At 35.8% G+C, this 27662-nt stretch overlaps 1 protein-coding gene across 1 annotated transcript in view; it reads left to right on the top strand.

The window, feature by feature from the left end:
• LOC149559302 (Oxidoreductase, zinc-binding dehydrogenase family protein) overlaps window positions 1–26720 on the top strand; it is a 138301-nt gene extending 111581 nt beyond the window's left edge. The window contains exons 4-5 of the mRNA XM_089833212.1: window positions 25662–25883; window positions 25996–26720. Coding sequence (XP_089689338.1) covers window positions 25662–25883; window positions 25996–26469 — 696 coding nt within the window. The 3' untranslated portion in view covers window positions 26470–26720. The remainder of the gene's footprint in view (window positions 1–25661; window positions 25884–25995) is intronic.
• Window positions 26721–27662: the final 942 nt, after the last annotated feature.

Raw genomic sequence — 27662 nt, 5'->3', positions numbered from 1 at the left:
TTGCCAAAGTGTAAAATTCCTATTTTCAAGTTCAAGTTCATTTGTGATTTCATGAAATGCAGAAGAAGTTGTTGGAAAAGTAGGTGTTGAGGGGGTGGGGGGGATGAATCAATACTACTAGTACAAACAATTTACTTATTTAAACTTTGACCATAAACTAGAACATGTATCCTCTAACTTGCAGCAATGTAAACTTGTCTACCTATTCTCCATATGCTGAAATGTAAAATAAATGCAATGATCAATAACAAATCAGGCATACACATACAACACCATGAATTTTCATCTCGCAGAAACCCTTGGTTAGAGGGAAAAATTGCAGTGGGGATGACACCCATAACTCTTCACTACAGTTAAAAGCTTTGCTTGGTTAAGAGCTACAATTGTCAATTTCTAAGTGACTCACACTATTAGGAGTGATAATACATTGTTAGATGTATCCAAGAGTCCTATTAAAGACTACTCTGCTAAGGAATTTTATCCCACTACTACAATGTTCATCTAGTTAAGGGATTTACATATCAGTCTCGTTAAAGACTACCTTGCTTAAAGGATTTTGATAACTTGTTGAAAATTGTTAGGAAAAAAATAAGGATTTAGCATGTTATTGCCTTCTCCAAAAGCTAATATGGTCCTTTATGTTTTGTATCTGTCCATACAATCCTTCTGTAGCCTCTCTGAAATCAAACCTGTGATTGCTCCTCGATTCAACATCAATTGCTCATTCAAACAATACTCTCTCATCATTGTTCTTTATTACACTTGATTGATTCCTTTTAATTTTTTCTTACCTTCGATTAGGAAACCTAATTAGGGTTTCATATCCTTCGATAGCCTTCTTTAGAATCCATCTCCAATTCGAACTTTCTTGAATCCTTGACCGAGTCGGCTTGATCTAACTTTGTTTGTCATTCCCTGGGTAGAATATCACTTTATTCCATAGTAACACAAGGACACGCTCACCCCCCCTTTTTGCCCCACTCTCCAGGGACAAGGACACACCGGGGACTTGGGGACTTCGTTCCCTCATCCCCAGTGGCGCCACTAGATTCCACCATCTCCGTCAAGGATCAAGGGATGTCCCCAGTGTTAACTATTTGCTGATTTCACTACTTATGTTCAATTTTTGATGTTCCAATTCAATGCAATGTTCAAGTATTTACTCTTTTACATCTTTTTATTTTATATTGCAATACATCTTTTCATAACTAGCATGTTCAATACCATATGTATAGCATATATAACTCCTATGGTCCCCCGCTGTTGTCCCCCCCGCCGTCCCCCTATCGTCCCCAAATTAAGGCTCCTCTATCCCCTTGTCTCAAAAACTTATCCCCTGGTTCCCCTATCCCCCTGGGCGATGTAACTATGCTTTATTCGTATTTGTCAAAACCTTTATTGAATTCGCCAAAAGACCTATTCACAAATCCTCATAAGCCATTTCATTAGGCTCTCTGATCTATGTAGATCGTTTCAATTTTTTATCCAAATTCATTGAATCTTTCTCTAACATGATCGATTTGTTCATTTTCTCAAAAGTATTCTTACTTCACCTTTTTGTGGATTGGTCGATAGGTTGTTCACTGATAGCCTCAATTCATTGATAGATCTTACCCATTGACTCTTCACTATTTGGTACTGTTAATCGATAACTCCTATTCACCGATAAGACTTTACCTATTTGCCTTTACCTGTTTGACTTGTTTCTTGATAGTGTGCAATTCACCTATTTATCTGTATGCTTCTTTTCACCAATAAGTTATGTATGTTTACCTATTGCATTTACCTATTTACTTGTTGGTATAACTTTATAAAAAATGGCTTCACCTATGTAATGGTTTGCTAACAATAACAACCATGTCTTCCATTATGGTTTCCCAACCAACATTCTCCCCCTTTGGCATTGATGTCAAAAACTTCAAAATTTTATAACTTGTATTCCTTTACTGGTTACTGTACATGACACTTAATCATTATGTGCCTACTACCCCCTCGTACTTATTACTTCTCATACTACAAATTTCTCCTACTCCCTTTTTGTCTACTACTATACTACTCTTTTAAAACTAATTACTTCTCCCCCTTCTTTGGCAACAATGTCAAAGATTATAGCAAAATTGTTATGTACAAGGGCACTTACCTCTTCACAATTTGTCAAAGATGAACTTGTTCGTTGCACTATCCAACATATGGTCCCATGACTCATTTAGGGCCTTCAGAGCAATATACTGACCTTGTAAATCAGATGTCAGTTCCTCTATTTTATCCATGGTGCTCATCTTCAGGGCATCAAAAATTTCTTTGGCCTTGTTTAGATCAGCTTGCATAATGGCCATGTGAGGGGTTAACATACCTTGTTGTTCAAGTAATATGATTCTAATTCTATTTTCTTTTGCCTTCAACTCCTATTCTTTGAATGTAATCTCCTTCATTTTGGTTGTGTGCTCCATCATCAACGAGCTCAATGAGTTTAAATTGATCACATGTGTGGTCAGTTAATTCTGCAAGCTCTGCTAGCTTTGCTTTGATTTCAGCAGTAGAAATGCATATCTTACCATATAGCTTACAACTTCTTTCAATGACTCTTGCATCTCCTTAACCATTTCAATCAATGACACTTTAATCAAAGCTATTCTTTGTAGCAATTTCTCCATCATTTCTTGTTCTAACTTCTTTTTTCTCCTCTTGGCCAACTTTGTCTCTAAATCATGCTCTAAGTTGCTAATGGCATCAAGCATCAACTATGGGTTTCAGTTGATCAATTAGTGATTCTTCCTCATTAGTTTGCACTTCATGTACTAAATTTAATAGCAAGGAAATAGTCTTCCTTAGCACTCTTTTATTTTGTCTTTTCCTCTTTTCTCTGTCCTTCTCCGCTTTCTTTTTAAGTGTCTCTGAATACAGTAGCTACTCCTTGTATTTCATTTTCTTAGAATCATGCTTTAGAATCTCAAACTTTGGATCATCTTCATCATCTTCCTTTTCCTCTTCATCATCATCATCATCATAATCTCTTTCTTTTCTTCTCATCTCCTATTTCCTTTGTATCTGCTTGTGAACTACTAGGTGTATTGTTTTTTGCAGTTTCTCCTCTAACTTCTCATCCTTATCTTTCTCAGTTTCACCCTTGTTTTCTTTCTCAGCTACAGTATCACCTTTTGCTTTCCTTGGGACCTTTCGTTTTGCAGTTGTGATATTCCCACTCTGACTTTGCTCACCAGTTGTTGTGTCTCTTATTTCCTCATGACCATTGCCTTGTTCTCTGTCCTCTTCTTGAGTCTCTCCTTGTTTCTTCTGCTGCTCAGCCTATGACTTTGTGTTAGATGTATCCAAGTGTCCTATTTAAGACTACCCTACTAAGGGATTTTATCCCACTACTATAGTGTTCATCTAGTTAAGGGATTTACATATCAGCCGTCTTAGAGACTACCTTGCTTGAAGGATTTTGATAACTTGTTGAAAAATATTAGGAAACAAGAATTTGACATGTAATTGCCTTCTCCAAAAGCTGATCCGATCCTTTATGCTCTGTATTTGCCCATACAATTCTTCTATAGCCTCTCTCAAATCAAACTTGTGATCACTCCTCAATCTAGCATCAATTGCTCATTGAAACAATACTCTCTCATTATTGTTCTTCATTACACTTGACTCCTTTTAATCTCTTCTTACCTTCAATTAGAAAACCCAATTAGGGTTCTAGATCCTTCCATAGCTTCCTTTGGGATCCATCTCCAATTTGAACTTTCTCAAATCCTTGACTGCGTTGACTGGATCTAACTTTGTTTTTCATTCCCTACGTAGAATATAACTTTATTCTTATTCGTCAAAACCTTTATTGAATTCACCAAAAGACCTGTTCACAAATTGCCATAAACAATTTCATTAGGCTCTTTGATCTATGTAGATCATTTCACTTTTTATCCAAATTCATTGTATCTTTTTCTAACATGATTGGTTGGATCATTTTCTCAAAACTATTCTTACTTCACTTGTTTGATCGGTGTTGATGTGAGTTTTTGTACCACTACATAACATATTAGTAATTGAATATTTGATACAGAGTATCAAACACACAATTCCTCTCTTGAAAAGTTAATGCTCATGGGATATGAGAATAACTCCAATGTTCCTTACACTTTTGGATATTTGCTCAATTTGTCGATGTGATTTGCTGGTAATTACGTAGGCAGCCTTACGCAAATTGTTGAGGATGACTTGGACTTCGGTGGGATGATGGAGATCGTAATTCGGTGCGAATGCTAGATGATGTTGGTGAAAAGGTGATAGTGGTGGAGGTTGAATGATTCTTATGACTGGTATCTATCTAACTCTCTTCTTCTAAATTCTAAGTCCTAAATTACTTGCTATCCTACATCTACTCCTATGGATGGAAGATTAGCAAATGGATTGGGGATCAAATCTAATGAAAGCTTACCAGCGGCTCCACCTCCATAAATGCAATGATTCAAAGGAAAAATAAACTAGTTTGCCACACAAGGCTTCCCAACAAGCCGCTAGGATGCTAGTGGTCTAATATTGATCCCTATCAAACATCTACTAATGCTACCATGCAACTATTCATCTACGTTACTCTTACTTAGCAACTTGAAATGAAATTTGCTTCAACAACTTAAAAAGAAATTTTGATCTAACTATGTGGAAGTAGAAACCATGTAATAATACCAAAGGCTCTTAATCACCATGCAAGTCACAACAATGAGAAAGAAATAGCGAATTTTGGCATTATCTTTGCACCAATTTTCTCCCACCATTACAAATGAGAGCAAATGGTCTTATATAGAGACCAAAATGTACAACCAACGGTAGAGATAAAGAGGCAAAACCGACGATCCAGATTGAATCCTAGAGACCCTAATTAGGGTTGCCACCCCATCGGCCAATGAGAAGACGCCACCTCGTCAATGGTCCAATGAAAGAAGTGTACAAGTGGCAACCAATGAGAAGGCACCAAAATGATGGCAATCAGAAAAAGACACTTGTCCTATCCTAGAAGAAAGAGAAATTGCCACTTGGGCTTACATTAAATGATCTTCTAATATAAATCTCCCTTTTTCTTTCATTCTTTTAGGTAAGGCAATGAACCTAGCTAGCCGTTCGTTGATTTCTTCCATGGGAGGACAAGGTGTACACTTTGTCCTGAGCTCAGTCGATTTCATCATGTTGCTTGCTGCTTGCAATGTCTTCTCGTGATCCTTCTCATATTCTTTTGCATATCCGATAAAGGCGTTGAGAGAGGAAAGGGTGCCCAAATGTTTCTTCTTGATAGTAGCCTTTCCTAACTCATCCAATCTTGATCCAACTCTTGTCTCATTGATGTCCTCTTCTTTGATGTCTTCAAAATCAAGTGCCATCCCAATGTCGCTCATCATAGTTGAAATGGAAGTGTTGACGCTTGGGTTGTGATGTGCAATTGCCTTCTGTATCTCCTCTTTGCCAAGGGGGATTGTCCTTCCTTTAGTTTGTCCTTTACCTTTATTATGTTTACTATACTGACATTGGTATTAATTATGTACAGTTCGGCAACTTGAGATATCAATTTGACTTCAAGATCATAACTTATTTGAGTTTAGAATGAACCTTATTTGAATTCTATGTTCAGATATAAATGACAACTACAGATCTAACTAGTAATCACAAACTTGGATGAAATAATTCTTCTTAAGAATCCGTGGGAATATGACTGCTAGGAGATCAGATTGTATGTTTCCTGTGTATCTCCAAACTGTAGTCATAACCTGTCTATATATCCCCTTAAGAGGGTATTTCCCTTAAGGGACATAACTCTTGGCACATAACCAACATATAATAATCCTAAATCGGCGACTAAGAGATACGTGTGTGTTAGTCTTAACTAATGATTAGTCGATAAAAAACTGAGCATTTATTTCCAAATCACCGGCTCATACAAAGGATATATAAATTATTATAAATGCCAATCCTGAGTATATATAGAGAGAAGAGTAAGGTACGATCTATACCAGTCGACCTGAGGATTATCAAGGTTAAATTCTTAACACTCCCTCTTAACCTTATAATCCTACAGAGAGATATATCTAGCAACATCAATACAGTTGTTAAGCAAGAATATATACTCTATATCTGTCTTTCTCTTCTTAGTATGTAGTATCATTGAACATATGATACAAAGTCATATTACTAAGCCCGTGATATGACAAATCACTGCTACTAGTGATAAGAGACATGTTGTGACTCATAGAAACTGGTATTTCTAAATCACAACTAGACCCTGAATTTAAGATCTACCAAAATACAGGATAAACTCAAAGAATTTCTAGAATTCTTTCTTTATCCAATTTGTGACCCATGAACATAGTAATGTCAATATCATAAGACGATCAAAAATTCACCTGGATCTTACAGTAAAATATACTGTTAGGGCATTATCTAAGAGATCATCACCTCTCATAATGCCTTTACACAAGTATTCATTATTTCAGAGATCGTCACCTCTAAATAATGATTACACATGGTGGAGCCCATAACTGTCAATAGCCTGACAAATAAATGTTAACTTTATTAATAACTAAAGAGTACAAATGAATTACAACTCAACCATACCAAGTCTCTTTCTGAAATGTTCTATCTTTACTCTGTTAGTGTAGTTTTTTATTTTTCCTATTTTGCTAGGTTTTTCTTACACTTTTAATAATCTCGCTTAGGTTAATAAAGCATGTCTTATTAGTTGAATAGTTGTGAGGTGTCACCTTCCTACATGTGAGCATCCATTAGCTATCTTGGGAAGATACTTTGCTATCTTTAGTCCGATAGATGGTTGCTCCTCATTGGTTGGTGTTGCCACCTCTTCCCTCTTCCTAACCTATATAAGCATGCTACCTGGCTTGTATTTGTATCTCTTGTTTTTGCACCCTCTTAATGCTATTTTGCTTCCAACATTTGCATTACTCTCTTGGAGACTAACTCTATGATGCTATTTTGATTTTGTATCATTTGCATTCATAGTTTAGATATTTACTCTTTGCACTAGTTTTCTGGGTTATTAATCTTATCAGATTCTAACATGGTATCAGAGCTTTTCTATGTGCAAGAGTAAATTTTAGTTTCCTTATTTGAGAGATTCGGGGGGGGGGAAATAAACTTTATTGTAGTTTTTTGAAAAATGAAGTATGCTCTTCTCTTGCATCTTTGGATGATCCTGAGAATCAGAAAAGTTTTGACAAAAACGGTTTTTCTCTGGGGTTTCAATCTCAAATTTGACAACCAACTTGCATATTTGAAGTTTTCAATCAATATTGTAGGTTCCAGCATACCATTAATGGACTTAGGAAGCTGATCCAGCATTTGCATGTCATATTTTGGTTGTTGGGGTCGTTTTTTGATTTTTGGAGCCGTTTTTTACTGTTAAAGGTGTTTGATTTACACTACAGCAACATCTTCTGTACATCAGCAAGAAAAACGCTTTCTGGGTTTTGTTCGCAGCCTCGAAAAACCATCTGGGTTTCTTTTAGATTTTGCATGCAAGCTGTATAATTTGCAGAATCGAGCATGCAAAGCTACAGCCATACCCCTCTCCGTTGGCAGTCGCAGATTTGAACGCAGTTTTCAAATGTCTCATTTTTGCTCATATGGACTCCGATTTTGATGATTCTTGTTATGAACTTGGCTATTTTTTTGTGCTCTATCCATTAGTGGAGTTGTTTTTTTTATTTTCATGCATGAATTATTCAGAAATTGCAGATTCTCAGTCGTGACTGTGCACAGTTCTCGTTTTGGAAACTTCAGAGGATCATAACTTTCTCATACCACCTCGTATCGAGGTGATTCTTTTTTTGAAAGTACATGATTTTTCGAGTAGATCGCAGTGGTGCTATTTGTTTCCTTGATTATTGTGCTCAAGTTTCACTTTTAGCATATGCTCTTCATGAGGAGGCCCTGTCGGTTTTTCTTCCATAACTTGAGCATACGGATGTATTTTTTCGATCCAAAAAATGCGTCGGAAAGATGGTTCTGAGATGGAGATGATGGTAGAAGTTTTTTTGATTTTTGCTACAGTATGGTTGCCTGTTTTGGCAGTCAAAGCCAAATGTTCTATTTTGACTTCCGGGAGCTATATCTCGCTCATTCGGACTCTTTTTTGGGCTCGCCAGATATCGTTGGAAAGCTGGTTCTGTGAGTTATTCAGTTGCAGAGGTCTTTTATCCAGATTCTACTCTAGGTTCTTTCTCCTTCAAGTTTTGCACTTTCGCACTCTGGCGGATTACTTGGATTCTACAGGTCCTAGAATCTCTTCTTCTATTCTTTTGGCTCACTCTTCTTTCTAACTTCTGAGCATTGCTTCTATTCTGTTGCATTCCTTTTTCTGTAAACGCACTGAGATAAAGTGCCTGCTTTTGCATATCTGGGATCTTGTACACTTTGTGTTTGTTTGTACTCACACTCAGTTATAAAGTGCCATGGGGAGTCATGATGTTTTGCCATTTTGTGCTCATCCACCTTTGTCAAGTGAATTTTTCTTCCACGACATTAGCCCATGCAGTGTGTCGGTGACACCGCCCTTTATCCTGTGCTTGTACTTCTATTGCACTGTTGGTGTTCCTGATTCTTCTTCTTGCAGATGTTTTTGGCATTGCATTTCAGTGTTCCTGTCACCTCTCTCCCTGTTCAGCATTATGGGGAGGTTCACTTGTTGTTCTATGCTTCTTTGGTTGATGGTTCGTGCCTTCTATTTTCATGGAGGTTCTACAGATCAGCATTTTGACAGAGTTTTGCAGCTTCATGCTTTGGAGATGCTTCATGCTCTTTTCTTTTTTTGTTCCTCTCTTTGGGACATTTCCTAGATTGGAGGCTTAGTTTCCTTCATCTAGTTCTTTTTCTTGTATTGGGTACCTGATCAGGCCTTGTTGCCGGGACCCATTTTCCTGCTTTCATAGCTTTGCTAGGTTAGCATCCACCTAAGCTTCACTTATGGGGGGGTGTTAGTGTAGTTTTTTATTTTTCCTATTTTGCTAGGTTTTTCCTACACTTTTAATAATCTCGCTTAGGTTAATAAAGCATGTCTTATTAGGTGAATAGTTGTGAGGTGTCACCTTCCTACATGTGAGCATCCATTAGCTATCTTGGGAAGATACTTTGCTATCTTTAGTCTGATAGATGGTTGCTCCTCATTGGTTGGTGTTGCCACCTCTTCCCTCTTCCTAGCCTATATAAGCATGCTACCTGGCTTGTATTTGTATCTCTTGTTTTTGCACCCTCTTAATGCTATTTTGCTTCCAGCATTTGCATTACTCTCTTGGAGACTAACTCTATGATGCTATTTTGATTTTGTATCATTTGCATTCATAGTTTAGATATTTACTCTTTGCACTAGTTTTCTGGGTTATTAATCTTATCAGATTCTAACATACTCTAGATAGAGGTTTGGTGAGTATATCTGCAGTCTGATCTGTAGTACAAATGTATTCCAATTTAACAGAATTCCTGTCTACCATATCTCTAACATAATGGTAAAGAATTTCAATATGCTTGGATCTATCATGGAAAACTGGATTTACAGAGAGCTTGATAGAACTCTGATTATCAAAATGAATGATCGTAGGATTCATGGCTTGCCCAAATAATCCCACAAGTAACTTCCTTAGCCATACTGCTTCTCGAGAGGCCATTGCTGCTGCAATGTATTCAGCTTCTGTGGAGCTCTGAGCTACTGAGGATTGCTTTCTGCATATCCATGAAATCATAGCTGATCCTAAACTGAAACAGCATCCTGAAGTGCTTTTCCTATCTTTAACACTTCCACCCCAATCTGAATCGGTGAATCCATGCAAATCTAAAGCAACTTTCTTATATTTTAGTCCAAAGTTAATAGTACCTTGAAGGTATCTCATAATGTGTTTAACAACAACTAGGTGAATTTCCTTAGGTTCACACATAAACTGACTTAATGCATGAACTGCATAGCAAATATCAGGCCTTGTATTAACTAGATACATCAGAGACCCAATTATCTGCCTGTAGAGAGTAGAATCTATTAGAGGTGATTCTGCAACTGCTTCTTTAAGTTTATGCAAATTGGTCTCCATTGGAGAAGACATGGACTTACAGTTCAACATTCCAAATTTCTTCAAGATATCTGAAGTGTACTTCTTTTGGTTCAGAATTCTATCTGCATTTTGTCGCACTTCCAATCCTAGAAAGTAATGAAGAAGACCCAAGTCTTTCATCTCGAATTCTCTAATAAGATCTTTCTTGCATTGATCTATAAGATTATCATCACCTGTAATCAATAAATCATCAACATACAATATCAAGATTACCATACCATCTTTATCTCTTTTATAATACAAGTTCGGATCAGCCTCATTCTTAGAGAATCCTAAGCTAGTGAGATATTTATCAATCCTTTCATACCAGGCCCTTGGAGCTTGTTTAAGCCCATAAAGAGCTTTCTTAAGTCTGCAAACAAAAACCTTTGGATCATGAGTTTCAAAACCTTCTGGTTGCTCTATATAGACTTCTTCTGAAATCTTTCCATTGAGAAATGTTGCCTTTACATCCATCTGATGTACCTTCCATCCCTTAGATGCGGCAATTGCTAAGATAGCTCTAACAGTAGTGTATCTGGCAACAGGAGCAAAAGTTTCTTCAAAATCAATACCTTCCTTTTGAGAAAAACCTCTAGCTACAAATCTGGCTTTATATTTCTCAATACTTCCATCAGCAGCATGCTTTATTTTGAATATCCATTTTGAAGACACAATAGAATTTCCTTTTGGCCTAGGAACTATTTCCCAAACATCATTTTTCATAATTGATTGATATTCTTCAGTCATAGCTTCTTTCCAGGCTGGATGTTTAATAGCATCAGAAGGATTGGTTCGCTCTATTTTGGATAAATCAATCATATTTGCAGTATAACCCGAGAATCTTTTAGGTCTTTTACTTTCTCTAATAGATCCTGAAGGGACAGAAAAATGTTGAGTTGCTTCAACTGTTTTTATGGCCCAAAGTGGCCTCTTCTTTGAAGTTTCTTCAAGGTTTATTTCATCTTCGACCTCTTCTAAGTTCTCCCTTTGAGAATCAGATTCACTTATTCTTTCAGAATTTGATAAAGGAGAGGGTTCATGGGAATTTATTGCTCTTTTAAATGCAAGATCTTCCTCAAAGATTACATCTCTGCTAAGTTCAATAGTTTTCTGTCTAGGTATGAAAATTCTATATGCTTTAGAAGTTTTGCTATACCCTACGAAGATACCCTTCCGTCCAAATGATTCTAATTTGGTTCTCTTTTCTTTTGGCACATGAATGTAAACAGGACATCCAAAGATTCTTAGATGACTTATATTAGGTTTTATTTTAGTAAATGCTTCTTCAGGAGTCTTATCTTTAAGATAGGAGTGAGGGCTTCTGTTTTGGATGTATACAGCAGTACAAGACGCTTCTGCCCAAAGATAGTATTCTAGATTTTGATCAAAAATCATAGCCCTAGCAGCTTCTATAATTGTCCTATTTTTCCTTTCAGCTGCCCCATTTTGTTCAGGGTTATAAGGAACAGTATACTCCCTCTTGATCCCTGATTCTTTACAAAAGGTTTTAAACAAATCTGAGGTATATTCTCCTCCATTATCTGTTCTAAGGGCTTTAATTTTATGTCCTGAAAAATTTTCAATTAATGCTTTGAATTCCTTAAATCTTTGTAATATTTCTTTTGATTCTTTGCACTTTAAAAAGTAAATCCAAGTTTTCCTAGAGAAGTCATCTATGAACAAGACATAATACCAGAATCCTCCGAGGGAGGGAACGGACATGGGTCCACATAAATCTGAATGAATTAATTCTAGTACATTATTTGTTTTTCTAGTACTATCATGAAAAGGACTTCTAGTACTTTTGCCTAGGGCACACCCTTTGCAAATACTGAGGTGATTTTGGTTTAATTTTGGTAGTCCGGTAACCATCTTTTCCATAGTAGATAGGGTTTTAAAGTTTAGGTGCCCTAATCTTCTGTGCCATATTTCGTTTGAATCCTCTGCTTTGTGAACAAGGGCTTGAATGGGTTCTATATTTAGTTCATACAAATATCCCTTTCTTTGACCAATTACTTTAGCTTTCTTGATGGAAGAATTCTTAGCCCAAGTTAATATGTTTCCATCCACGAATGCAATATTGTGTCCATCATCTTCTAAGGCTGTAGTTGATATTAGGTTCCTTTTTATCCCTGTACATAAAGTACATCCTTGAGAAGAAGAGTATTTCCTGTCTTTAGCTTCGAAGTACAACTACCAATTCCTTTAAATGAATGTGCTGAGTTGTCACCAATAGTAACTTCACCATTAACTTTCACGGTCAAGAAATCTAGAGTTTCCTTGTATCCTGTTATATGCCTGGATGATCCACTATCTATCACCCATGCCTTATTTGAGATTTCATTTGATAAGGAGGAATACAATACACGATTCTCTGGATCATAGGTTTCTTCTTTTCCGATAACATTTGTGCAATTTGCTTGTTGCTTGGAGTTTTCTGGACAATTAGATCTATAGTGTCCAAATTTTTCACACTTGAAGCATTTTATTTTTGATAGATCTTTCTTGGGTTTTCCATTCTTTTGATTTCCTTTATTTTTCTTGAAATGCTTTTTCTTGCCTTTATAAGAATTGGTATTAAGAACGTGAAGTTCTTCATCTTCCACTTTAGATTTTTCTCCTTTCTTTAGTTTTCTTGATTCTTCCTGAAGACAATCATTCTTAAGCCTGTTAAAATCGGGAAGCTGATCTCTAGCACTTATTCCTTGTGCAAATGTTTCCCATGATTCTGGCAGTCCATCTATGGCCATGAGTGTTAATTCGGTATCATTTATGATGGTTCCTATGCTGGACAATTCATCTCTAATACTAGCGACTCTTAGAAAATAAGAGTTTATTGATTCTCCTTTCTTTATTTGGATGTGATTTAGTTGTCTCTTTAGTGCAAGTACCCTCGTTGCATTATTTATTTCAAATGCATTTCGTAATGCATTCATCATATCATAGGCAGTCTGGTGTTTTGTAAGCATAGGTACTATGTCATTTTTAACTCCATCTAATAGGGTTTGAATGACTTTCCTATTTCCATTGATCCATATAGATTTGTGGGGTTCAACAAGTGGCTGTTTGGATGCTCCATCAACATACTATCTAACATTATTTTCTTCGAGAATCATCAAGATTCTGAATTTCCATGCTTCAAAATGTTCCTTTCCATCGAATCTGTCTTCAGGTCTGATAGAATACGCCATCGGAAATGAAAGACAATTACTGAATGCAAAAGGTTCGATCACTGAAAATTTGCAGAGCCTTAGATCTAATAACGAGGCTCTGATACCATGTACAGTTCTGCAACTTGAGATATCAATCTGACTTCAGGATTAGAACTTATTTGAGTTTAGAATGAACCTTATTTGAATTCTATGTTCAGATATAAATGACAACTACAGATCTAACTAGTAATCACAAACTTGGATGAAATAATTCTTCTTAAGAATCCGTGGGAATATGACTGCTAGGAGATCAGATTGTATGTTTCCTTTGTATCTCCAAACTGTAGTCATAACCCGTCTATATATCCCCTTAAGAGGGTATGTCCCTTAAGGGACATAACTCTTGGCACATAACCAACATATAATTATCCTAAATCGGCGACTAAGAGATACGTGTGTTAGTCTTAACTAATGATTAGTCGATAACAAACTGAGCATTTATTTCCAAATCGCCGGCTCATACAAAGGATATATAAATTATTATAAATGCTAATCCTGAGTATATATAGAGAGAAGAGTAAGGTACGATCTGTACCAGTCGACCTGAGGATTATCAAGGTTAAATTCTTAACAAGTTATTCGCCTCATTTTCGAGAAGAAAGTTGTTTTGGGCATCATATCCTCTTTCTCTTTCTTAGTGTGTGTTCCCTTAGGATTCTTACTTGCATGAACATCTGCCATCTTGTCAACCTATGATGGGATGGTGAAGTGGTGGATGATGAATGCAAGAAGAACCAAAGGAGACAATGTCTAGACAAGAACAAAAGAGAGAAATACGCTTAAGGACCCCTTTCAACTCTAAATGATTTGAAATTACCTTTACCAATAGTTGGGTCTTCTACATATCTTTTTTGCCAAGGGGGATTGTCCTTTCTTTAGTCTATCCTTTATCTGTAACATATTTATTGTACCGACATTGGTATCGGTTATTCGCCTCATTTTCGAGAAGAAAGTTGTTTTGGGCATCATATCCTCTTTGTCTTTCTTAGTGTTTGTTCCCTTAGGATTCTTGCTTGCACTACCATCCTCCATATTGTTGCCCTATTACAGGATGGTAAAGTGGTGAACAATGAATGCAAAAAGAGCCAAGGGAGATGCGAACGAAAGAAGGAAGTCAGCTTAAGGACCCCTTTCAACTCTAAATGATTAAAAATCACCTCTACCAATAGTCGGATCTTTCTTTTGGAATTTAGGATCAGACTTTGAGAATTTCAAACCCTTTGCAAAACTTGAGGATCTAGCTGAAAAAAAATCAGAATTTAGTGCTCTTGGAATTGTGCACCATTTGCCCAAAAAAAATCAGACCTTCATTATGTATTTCTTCTCCAAATAAAATCACCTAGATCTGGAAAAAAAAAAAATGCAGTCCCTCTAAAAGAAATCAGACCCTAACCATAAATCGCTTAGGGCATAAAAATCAAATCTGCCGTCTCAAAAACGTGCCAAGGACGGAAAATTCTGCCCTCAAACAAATTCGCCCAAGCATGGAAGATTTTCTTTCTCAATAAAAATCGTCACACATGAGAGAAATCAGACTGCCCTTAGCAAAAAAATTGCCCAACATGAAGAAGAAATCTGCCTTTTTCAAAATCGTCCAAGCATGGAAATTCTACCCAAAGAAGAAAATCGCCAAAGGAAGGAGAAGTCTGCACTTGCAAGAAAAATCGTCCAAGGAAGAGCTGCTTGATGGAATGAGGGAAGAAGGAAAGGGGAGATCCCTTTATACTCAACTCCACACTCCTTCCCCAGCTGGCCGACTGGGACCGTGGGAGCAAAAATAAATAAATTAGAACACAAGACATGGCCCCCAATTAAATGCTAAGCTAAAATTTAACTATGCCAAGATGAAATTTACTTTTAAAAATTGCTAATTAGACCATAATTGCAAAAAGAAAGTAAATAATGCCTTGGGGATGCTAAATGTTTCCATTTTATGAAAATTTAGCAATTAATATGTCATTAAAATCGGATTTTGGCTAGCCAAAAGCCATTTTTCAATATTAAATTACCAATTTCATTAAATGCTTAAAAATTTTCAAAGCAATTTTAATCCATTAAAGCCTATTTTTTTGCAATTCAATCCAACTCGATTTTGCCAAGCAATTTTAGTTTTTGACAAAAATAAAAATCATTTCTAGAGTCTAAAATTGATTTTGCAATTTTGATTTCATCTTCACAAAATTAATTTTCTCACCAAAGGAAAATTTAAGATTTTCCAAAACTCAAATCTAACAAAATTTCACCTTTTGAAAATTATCCAAATTTATACAATTATATCCAAATTTTCAAAAGAAATCCTCTAAGTACAAATTTTACAATTTTATCTTGCCAAGTGTTGTTCTTTGAAAATTTTGTCTGACCTAAGGATGAAATTGGTTGTTCTAGAAAATCAAGTTGAAACTGAGCAAAAATAAACCCAACTCCCTCCCCTCTAGCCTGAAAGTGTCCAAGACTTGAAGTTTTCAAAAATCAAATCAAAAAATTTGGACAACTTCAAAAATTTGCCAAGGCGACTGAAAAAAAGGGGGTCCCCAAAGTTTTGGGGTGATGGTGTGAAAACCTCACAACAATCGGTTCCATCATTTTCTCAAATTGTTCTTACTTCACCTTTTTGTTGATTGATCAGTAGGTGGTTCACCGATAGATCTTTACCTATTGATTTGTATACCTATATCTCCTATTAACCGATAACTCCTGTTCAAATGAGGAAAATACTCATAATTGTGGAAATACTTCGAAAATCATTCATAATCCTTGTTTTAGTATCAAGTTTATGTTTAAAAAATTTAGTAAAAGTTGTAGAAAGAAAGACTATGGAAGCGTGTTCACTACTGAAGTTTGGCTAAGTCTAATTTTTTTAGGATCTCTCAAAATCCAAAATCTCCATGATAACTCTTAGAGATCTAGAACCACTCTCAAATATCTTGATAGTATTCTTATAAAATTTAACTGAAAGTATAAGAAAGGATTTATACTCAATGTTATGTTTTATATAAAAAATTCACCCAACGAAAAAAATTCCTAAAATTTCGTTCACACATGAAAGCTCTAGAAGAAAGCACAACAAGATCGACTTAAGAAAGCTTCTACAAGAAAACATAAAGAATCGACTTCAAGAGAATTCTAGAAGAAAGCAAGACAAGGTTCGCTAAATAAGAGCTTCTAGAAGTAAGCAAAAAATGAAAGCCAAATCTCAATGAAATAAGGAAGAAAACATTTTTTTTTAAATAAAGCTTCTCTAAGAACTTGGCCAGGTTCAATAAAGGAAAGAAATAAAAAACAAAAAACAAAACACAAAATAAAGCAAGTCAATCTCTTCTTGATGCCATCATTTCCTATAAATTGATGAGCTTGGCATTGTATTCATTCACAAACAAGAAATTGGAGCAAAGGAGTTAGCAGTACTTATAGAGTTCAGATTCAGGTAGAGATTTTGGGCAATTTTCAGATTGAGTTCCATGATTATTGATGATCGTTCCTTTGCATTTTCATGTTTGTTGATGAATTTCCATTCAAAATTTTGAGTTTTTATAGGGTTAGAGGCAATTTTCAAGATTTCTTGAGAATTTGCAAAGGGTTTTCTAATCTGATTGACAGGTTCTAACAAGTTTATGTAGATTTGAAAGAGATTTTCATAACAAATTTAAATTTTGAATCTGAAAATTCTCAGAATTGATGCAGATTCAATTGTTTCATCCTTGCTTTTTCATGCTTCCAGTCCTAATTCTTCATTGAAAATTCAAATATTAAAGGATTGAAGATGATATTTGGATGTAGGAATGCAAGGTGAAATGAAGATCTAATTAAAATTGCATACTTTGTATTCATAAATTTCATACCATCTCCTAACTTTGAATTTTTTTATCTTTCACTCTCTAGAGTTAGAGAGAAATCTGGAGATTGTGCAGTCCAAGGCCATTTGAGGATGAAATCACGAAGTATCTAGAGAAAATTAAAAGTGGGAAAGAGGAAAAGGCCAAGTTTCAAAGGGAAGACATTAAGTTTATGCATAGAAAAGTAGCGGTAGATGTTTCTAATGAGGTGCGAATTTAGGAGAGGAGATTTTTAGAGGGTGGAATCCTTAAGGAAGCAATTGTGAAAATTACCCAAGCATGGCAAATTTCCTAAAAATTAAACCTGAGAGTGCAATTCCAAGGATGTGACTTCAGCCTTTCCAAAATTCATAAGGCCATCTCCAGATTAAAGTTAAAATTGGTGAAGTCATTTTCAATTAACAATTTTCTCAATGTTTTTTGCAGGTTTGATGAAAAGTGAACAATCAAGGGCAGACAAAGATGAGGGAGCTGCTACAACCCTGGGTTTCCAAAGCTCAAAGATGAAAGGGAGGAATTAAAATGGTACAAGGAAAGATGATATTCAAAAATGAGGAAAACAAATAGAACGAAGGACTTCATCACCTATGAAGGATTTGAACATAGGAGGAAGGATGGATGCACAAGAGATGATTTCAAAGACATCTTCCAAGTTTTGAAGTTTATATCGAGAAGTCCAAGATGTTGGATCAAAGATATAGAAAAGCATTCAAAAGGGACGAGATTCTAAGTTCAAGGAGGTTCAAAGTTAAACCAATTTGGGAATACTTTTCCAAAATCCCAAATTCCCAAAATTTAAGAAGAATTGTTCAAAGATAACTTCATTCAAAGAGATAAGCATGTTGAGGTATACTTTTTAACTTCTGTTATCAAAGCCTTTCGAAATACCTCAGAAGATAGCATTGTCCTTGTGGAGTGCTGGGAAAAAACTCAACCTTTCAGTAGACAAAAAATCTCTAACTCCTAGAAAGCAAAGTCTTCCTAAAAATGGAAAGGCAAGAAGTGATTGGAATACTTGCAAAGGCACTTGGAAAATGCCTTGACATGCATATTTTTAGAGGAATTGGGCTACAAAATAGACAAATTTCGTAGAGGTCATCCCATGATTTGAGTGAACTAAGATTGAGGATAACAATCCATAAGGATCAACATTAAAGAAGAAAGAATAAGATATTCAGTCAATCCAAATAAGAGATTGATATCTGAATATAAGCAGCAGATCCGTTTGCTATAAGGTTAACAGCAGACCTATAACCTGATTTGGTTGACTATGATTACTCTATCTGTTTCTTAATCACTCGCAGTAGCCCTTTGCTATAAGGTTAACAGCAGACCTATAACCTGATTTGGTTGACTATGATTACTATAGCTGTTTCTTAATCACTCGCAGTAGCCCTTAAGAGGATAGGTAGGTACAGCATAGGGAGAGGTGAAGTAAATCCTTACAGGGCAGTTGAATCCAAAGATGGGATATGAACAGAGTCCTGAAGGTTTGAGGGAGCCTACTTGCATATTGGTGTCCAAGCTCCCTACAACAAGTAAATCCACACCCTCCTTAAGCTTGATGCTTGGGAGAAGTAAAGAATTAGGGCTCAAGTATGCTACCTATTGGTGTAATTAAATGTTACTAATTACATTTTACTTTAGTTTACTTAGGATAAAGCATTCGCATATTAGTTGTCATGTAGACACCTAGGAGTCTGCACTCTATTTTAGCACATGGCATAGGAGAAGTTCACTTGCACATAGTTGTTGTTTCACATCTCGTTGTTTGTGAGCTCCACCTTTCAGTTCTTATCACACTATCATCTTCTCATTCTTACACATGTTGCATATACTTTATTACACAATGGAGAATGCTCCACTTTTATGGACATGTGATTACACCTTGTCTAGTTGATAGCTTATGACTTGCATCACTCCTAGCTATCATGCATTGCCTATATATTGAGACACATCTACATTGTATTACATCTAAACATTGGAGCATTCCATTATTATTTTGATTATTGATCATCATTGAATCAAGTCATTTGAGAATCATATCATTTTGTCTCTCTTGTGCTATCAATTGAGCTTCTAGATCTTGGGCACTTTTATTCGCCTTGGGCAGATTCTTACAACCTTTCAATTATATCATGAATTGTATCTTAATTGAATCTGATTTAAACAAGTGTGATGTATGTTAATCTTGGGAATGACAGTCTTCTAGTAGGGAACATTGCAGAGAGTAAGTAAAATTGCTATTTCTAAACAAAATCAAAACCCTAATTGTGAATCAAGCTCTATTTGGGGACATTATAGAAAGGGTCTCAAGCTCTAGAAGATGTATTTGGCATCTGATGCTGTCAAAAGCTGATGAGGGACTGCCTATTTTAGAAATCACCTTGCAAAGAATACAAAGGAAAGGTTTGAACATCATGCTATGGAAAGTGATTCAATTGGTGTTGGTGGTAATATTATGAAGTAAGCATGGTTTACCTATGGAGAAATTTGTAACAAAAATACAAGTTGGTACCACAACATTGATGAGTCATTTGTGATGAAGTTTGAAGGATATTTGCTAAAATTAGAAAATTACTTTCAAGGCGTGCAATAATTAATTTAGAATCTAGATAGACAAGAGACTATTTTCCATTTTAGGCTTAAGGGAATTATCCACACAACTATTGTAAAATTTTGATGTCATACCAGTGGGTGGTACTAAGCTAACTTGATTTATGTCTTGCTTTGATGTATCGCGTGGTCATATAAATTTGTAGAGATAGAGCCTCTATCTCAATATATAAAATCCTTTTTGTATGTTCAATAACAATTGTATTGCTTTATTAGTTTTTTATTTATATCTACATAAACTCTGAATTGTAAGGTCAAGTATATTTGAAGCATCTAATGCAATGTTTTGTGGCTTCTACTGGCTCTTAGGATTGTGTTCTCAATTGATGTTTATTACCTCTTGTATGCCTAATTGTGTTGTACTAAGGTACATTGATAATTTTGATTTTTATTACCTCTTGTATGCCTAATTGTGTTGTGCTAAGCTACATCGATAATTTTCCCTTCTGAGCTAAGTATTATGGATTGTGGAATTGATCAAAATATCTTTGCCCATTATATTTTTTACCTTTTATTTCTCCTTTTCCCTTCCCCCATTGTAGTAACCCCACACCATTTTTTTAGTTTTCAATGTAGTAAGTGCAAATAAAAGTTTACGTAATTTCCAATCACAAAGTGCCTAACGTGCAGAGGATGAGAGGATACAATATTTGGACAACATTGAAACCACTTAGTCACTGCACACTATTGTTTTTTTCAATTTGGAAATGCAAATACAAGTTTATGTACTTTCTAATCTCGAAGTTCCTTGTGCGGGGAAGGCAAGATCTTAGAGTGTGTAAAACAGCACTCACTCTATCTAGTTGAATTCACCACTGAAATATGGTAAGACAACCAAAGCATGCAAATGGCAGAGCCAACCCAAATCAACACCTCTTTGTGCTCTTCTTTTGGTTTTCTTTGATCTTTTGTTTCTCTTCTTACTTCAGCTCAATTAAATATCTTCTCTCAAATTTTTGGTTCTTCTTCAATGCATTTATCTTGTTGAAGTCCAAGATCGTTTGATTCTGGGGCTTCTACAACATTTTTCTTGTTAATTGCATCTTCATTCCTCTTGTTTATTTCTTTAATAATGGATTTCAGAGCAATTTTCTTTCATTATAACTTTCTTTATTTTCTTCTTTGAAGTACTTAGTTTATTTTGTTTTGAGTTTGGTTTTGAACTTGAATTCATTTATTTCTAAAATGTGCCTCACATTAAACTCTCAAGGAACAAAAAATTACATTAAATAGTTACATCATTGTGTAGGATTCTTAACAAGAAGATTCTCTCCCTATATAGGAAAGCAAAGAAAGTGCCTAAGCTCGTGCCCTGATGGGCAGAGAGTTCACATCTCTTGGAAACCACTCGGGCTTCGCTTCTACAATCAAAGAAAAATCTTGTCTCAAAAGCCTCAACTTCTCCACAGTGAGGTAGGAGGTATCCCTATGACAGATGGCATAGCATCTTCTCCTCCAAATAAAACTGATTTATTGCCAACTGAGTTGAGTGCCATAAAAATACTTTTGGTCGCGATTTCCTAGTTTTGTATAATTTAGGGTTTCAGATATTTCAATGGCCAAAACCTTGAAATTTGCAAATTTGGATTTCAAAAATTAGGCTTTATGTATTTTTTGGAAGTTGGATTTTTGAACCCTTAAACGTAGTTAGGGTTTTCTAGAACTTTCCAAATGAAAAAAATGTTTTATTTGACATTTTTTTTCTTATTCAAATTCTTCAAGCCTATTTTTTTTTTCACCGTGTTCAGTTTTGCAAGTTGTGTTATGTCTGTTGCAATTTCTAATTCTTCATAGGGTTGACTAGCAACCTTTGTTTCAACGGTTGCATATTTGACCAACATTATGTTAGAGGGAAAGCAATGGTTCAATGCCACAATTACAACACTTGGAAGCAACGTATGATGATAATATTTGAATATCATTGTCTGGGCAAGATAGTTTTGGGATAGGAATCACATCTTGCTTAAACTTAGATAGATTAGGACAAATAGGATGAACATAATTAGGGAGCAATCGTGCTGCTCAAACTGCCTTTTGACAAAACAACCAAAGAGATCTAGGACATCTTGTAGAATCTTCATGTGACGTCTAACAAGAGCCAAACTTTCTTTTGAAAAATTTGTTGTTTTTTATTATAATGGATGAGAAGATATGTCTCCAAGAACATTTTACAAGAATCAAGGACATTCGTGACCAACTCGAGGTTATTGGCCGCAAGATGGAGGAAGAAGATATTGTAGTGATTAAATTGAAAAGCCTACCCCAATCCTTCGAGAATTTGATAGAGAGACTCAATATAACTTGTACTAGTGTTGCTTTGATGTTCTTTGATCTCTGCAACAAGCATTTGTAGTAGGATAGATGGAAGCAACACTTTGGAAGTCATGCAAGTTCCTCCTCTTTTGAACAGGTGACCTTCCTAGCGCAAGCCTCAGACAACAACACAGGTAAACCTCACTTCTCATAGCATAACATATCAAGTGAACCTCTGACATCTTCAAAGAGGAAGAGTGTTCAGTGCAATTACCATCACAAGTTTGGTCACATGAAGAAAAATTGCAAAAAACAATTGGCAGCCGTGAAATCTTCACAAAAGGGTCTCACATTCTCTGCATTGAGATGCGGAGGTGTTTGCCCCTATGCATTTTGATTAGATCATCTTATGTGAGAGTTTTACTAATTCTTCTTAAAAAAAAAATTGTTGGGTTCTACTAATTTTTTCCTCCGAAATAAAATCTGTTTTATATTCTCTAATCTAGGTTTTGTTTGGTTTTTATCGATTTTTCTCCTCAAAATTCGTGTTTGGTTTTGGTTATTTTTTCTCCTTAAAATTGTTTATGGTTTTTGTGATTCACAAAGTTCGTGTGGAGTTGTCTGTCAAGGATTCTTATTTTAGGGTTTTTTTAATTTTTTCTGAAAAACAATGCTTTGTTCACTTCAGATCATGGTATTTTGTAGTCAATTTTGGGGCTCATCTGCACTACTTTGGAGAATTCGTGGCAGACTCGTCCTAGTGACTAAGTTATTGGCAGGCTCTTGTCTCTTATTGTAGGCCATTCTAAAGAAGGGGGCACCCTTCTCTGTTTTTTTCTAGGCTACTCTTGATCACTGACATTTTGTAGATCCAAGGAGGGTCTCAACAACAATAGAATGTTCTAAAGGACTTATGACTACAAGACATGTATTGTCTTCTACAGGGTAGTTGTTAGAATGACCAGTAAGGGAGGGTATTAGAATATATTTAGTATCCTAGATTCTAGCTATATTTAGCTCATTATTCTAGAACCTTAGTTATTGGTCATTTAGGCTTATTTTTAGTTTTCTTAAATTGGTATAATTTTAGACATCGTCTTTATTTAGAAACTTGCTTTTCAATTAACAGTATTTTTAGCATATGCAGAACTTTATTTCTTTGTGTATTGTTAATAGTAAATATAGTTCTATTCCATTTAAAAAAAAAAATTCACATATGGCAGACAAGGGCAGCAGCTATGCAGCCACACATTTGGGCAGTTATACCAAGGCGACACTTATTTCTATTTCCAAAAAGTTATAAAACATTATATACATATTACAAAATACTAAATTTGTGGCTGGATAGCCACTACCACAGACAAGGATGGGTTTCACCTGCCTCTGCCCATAAAATCCAATTTTGTGCAGGAGCTATTTCTTGCATTCTTATGTCTGGAATCCCCAAATTCCCTTGATCCTTTGGGAGAGTGTGATTACCCCAAGAAACAGGGGGGTGGGGTGCTGAGGAATGGTGGGGCTCCCTTCCATCGTTTGCTCCATGGGAAACTTCTAAGAACCCTCGTAAGCGTTTTTAGAGGTTCCTTGGGCTGGAAACAAACACAAAGAGGAACATCAAGTTTGTTCCACATTAGCAGCTTCTCTGCAAATTTTTCTAGAATCCACTACAATCAATCAGCTATAGTGAGATGCTAACAAAAGGAATACCCAAATGATGAACAGTTTCACCTAGTTTTATGATCTTTCATTACTGTTTCGGCTGGGATGATAGTCATCTTGACAGTTGCACAAAACTTATACTTTTCTTCATTTATAACTGCACCAGCAGCATCAGACAAGACTAAAAACAATGCCTTGCACCTTCAACAGATTGTTGAATACACTGAAGAGTTACAGCTGAGTCATGGGCAACGTGAATGTTGAGTTGGCTGTTTTTTGACTTTAAAAAACCCCCTAATTTTCCCCTCAATTTGCTTCCAGTAAGTGACCAAGGGCATAGCAGCAATGACACAGAGATAGGGGGCTCAGGAGCATCCCTGCTTGGTGTATTGTGTAATTGGGTAAGTGCTGAAGGAAGGTCATTCATATCAATCCTTTCAGAAGAATATGAAACAAAGTCCCCAGTGCTTTGTGAAAAAAGAAGCCAAAAAGCTAATCCAGCATATCTAAAATGAAATCCCATGTTATCCTATCATAAGCTCAATGTTTCACTCAAATTCGTTTGTCCATCACATACCCTTCCATTCTGTTAAAAGTTATTAGAACAAACCTACGTTTTATTAAGGCTGTTCTCTCTTTGGACTATTTGTGCCACCAATATTGTAATCTTTCTAGCTAGGGCTTTCCTTTTAAGCTAGGGTTTTTACTAAAAAATTATAGGAAACATTAGGAGGGAAACAGGTCGTCAACCACTTACCCACCTCTTTGTAGCCCTTTGGAATGAGTTTGATCAATCCTCCATTGACTGGCTCCCGCATGATACTTCGTTATCATTCTTTGGAAGTTTTTCCTTAGCCCTTTGCTAGCTATTGATTTCTTTGATCAGCTATGGATTGGTCTGTAACATGCAGCAGCTTAAATGGCCTTTAATATTCATTTCTGTAAGCACTCATTTGAATTTGTTTGCAGTTTCTTTGGAATGCTGCAAGGACTTTTTGCAGTGATTTTTCTTGCTTTTGTCTGAAGCCACCATTTTTCTAAAAAGGGAAATCATTTGCTATCATGTAGATGACTATTTAAATCTGTAAATTGGTATGTGGACTCCCACCTTTGCAAGATTTTTCATTCAATTCTCTTGTTTGTTAGGTTTAGGTCAACTCTTGATTCTAATGCTGTGTATTATTGTAATTCTAATTCCTCCTTACTACGATGATAATTTTAATTGGACAGCTTAATTAATCTTCTCTTTAAGACCTTGTATGTGGGCATGAATTTCATTGTCCATTTTTGACATCTTATTAGAGATCACTGTATCTCTGATTTCCACATTATCTTTATTCGATTAGCACTGGTTTTAAGCTGCTTCTAGCTAGTTTGTATTACTTCATAATTGCTCTAACAGCGTGCTTCAGCTTTTAATGTATATGATTATGTTTGTTTGATGTGTTTCGTTTTAAAATTTCTTATCCCAACTGATTTGTATCATAGGTTATGGACATTCGGCATCCGTCATAATAATACAATTTTCAGACTGCTCAATTTTGAGAAAGGATATCAGGATACTTTTTATTTTGACTGTGGTGTGATGGTGTAGAGCAAGTGATAGTTCAGAGAACAATTGCTGTGTAATTTTGTTTACATAACTTTTTAGAGTTTTGTTTTCATGCCAGAACCAAGCTAGGTTGTTCTGTGTTTGTAATGTCCTTGGATTATGAAAATGAGCTAATATATGAGCTTGGCTTTAGTGCCTCTTGTATTAACGATTCACTGATGAACAGAAGATGGTTTTGCTTTGCCTAACATTGTGGTCTGTCAGAAACACCAACAAAAATGAATTTTACACAGGGCCCTCGTTGCAGAGAAAAGTGACATAGCAAAAAGCCATAGAAGAAAATCTCTTCTGATATATTTTAATTGCTTCTGTATAATCTTTTATTCTTTGGCTTTGACAAATATCAGTTGACCTTTCCAGTCAAGCATTTTTCTTTGATATTTTATGGCAGAACGGAGGTGGCCTTGCTGAGTATGCTGTTGCACCTGTTAAGACCACTGTGAAGAGACCTCCAGAGGTTTCTGCTGAAAGTGGTGCTAGCCTGCCTATAGCTGGTCTCACTGCTTTGCAATCAATTCGGGATTCTGCAGGTGTTAAACTGGATGGTACAGGAAAGCAAGTTAATCTGCTTATCACAGCAGCTTCAGGTGGGGTTGGACAATATGCTGTCCAGGTAATACTCTTTGTTCTAAGCAATGGTTAAGTGTACTTTATCATACACGAATTAAAGTTGTTTAATTTTATATAGAGAACTAAGAGATCTCACGTGCACAATTGACATTCAGATAGCAAAGCTTGCTGGAGCACATGTTACTGCAACATGTGGAGCACGAAACATAAACCTTGTTAAAGAACTAGGCGCGGATGAAGTATTAGACTACAAAACACCAGATGGTGCTGCTCTGAAGAGTCCGTCAGGGCGCAAGTATGATGCTGTAATTCACTGTGCTTCCCATATGCCATGGTCCACATTCCAACCGCATCTTAGTCCTAATGGCAAAGTGATTGACATGACTCCTAATTTCATGACATTCACTGCATTTTTTGCCAAGAAACTGACTCTATCCAGCCAGCAAATTGTGCCATTTTTGATGTCACCTAAGGGCAATGACTTGGAATGCATGGTCAACATGGTGAAGGAGGGAAAGATAAAAACTATCATCGACTCAACGTTTCCACTGCATAAGGCAGAGGACGCATGGGCAAAGATAATGGATGGTCATGCCACCGGGAAGATAGTGGTAACATTTGAAGAGTAGTTATTGGGATATGTTATCTGTTCACTTGTACAGATCCATACTGGGATATGTTTACTGTTCGCTTGTACAGATCCATATTGGGATATGTTTACTGTTCACTTGTACAGATCCATATCATATTTTTCTTAGCTTCATTAAAAGTACGTAGGAATTATGTAGATTTGTGTAGGAGATTATTGACAAGAAAAGTTAATTTGGTATTGCTACTCGACTTGTAAGTTGTGCTCAGTTATTTCATCGTCATTTGTAAATTTAGGTTTTCGTGAGCATCTTCAACATTTTAATATTTGAGTTTGTTGATGGTTACTAAAAATTCTGCTTAGCATGTGAGTCATAATTTCAAGTGTCCACCACCATGGGGGATGACAAGTTTGTGCGTTTTCACCCTCTGCTGGACAGTGCATGGACCCTTAAGTTACTCTCTTTCACCCCCTAGAATGCTCTGTTAAACCAAATGCCTACATGTATTTTTATTCCATGGTAATTTTAAATGCTGTTAGAAAATCGTACCAGAGATCACTCTTTAGATATTGAAATCTTATGCTTTTGTTCTCCATGAGCTATCATTAAGGATCAGTGAGCTAGAAATAGAATCACATGGTATGACTTGAAATGCCGATGGAAATATTGATAACACAGTAAAATCCAGAAACTATTGAACACTTATATCATAGATTAGAGAAAATTCATGCATTTAATAGCTATGCTTCTATTAACCGACTTATTTACTTTGTGAATTTTATTTCAACTTAGTAAGAAACTTCATGCATTTAATTGCTATGCTTCTATTAACTACTTTTACTTTGTCAATTTTATTTCAATTTAGTAAATTTACAATTTAGACACTGATTTCTTTTCCACATTTATAGCCGTCTATTTAAATATTCCAAAACTAAATATTAATTAGGTCTGACCGTGACAGGGATTCTAATTGAATCAGTGTTAAAGTTTGAAATGAAATAAACCAATCAATCATATGGTGTATTTTTCTTCTAAAGTTCTTTCAATGTCTGGTAATATATTTGAAAATATAGTTGGCCAATGTTGAATGAAGTGACAATTAGAGGTTTCCCGTCTGTGTTTAATCCATTTAATAACATTTTTATAAAGACAGATGAATGCGGAGTTTTTCTTCTGTGTTTAATAAAGTTTAAATTTGTGGAATAAAATCCATACTTTCAAATGTTGACTTT

This window comes from Cupressus sempervirens, chromosome 5, assembly GCF_028749045.1.
Source record: "Cupressus sempervirens isolate cs-2001-9-10 chromosome 5, ASM2874904v1, whole genome shotgun sequence".
Classification (NCBI taxonomy): domain Eukaryota; kingdom Viridiplantae; phylum Streptophyta; class Pinopsida; order Cupressales; family Cupressaceae; genus Cupressus; species Cupressus sempervirens.
Note: the sequence above shows the minus strand (reverse complement) of the source record. Positions and strands in the feature narration are given on the sequence as shown.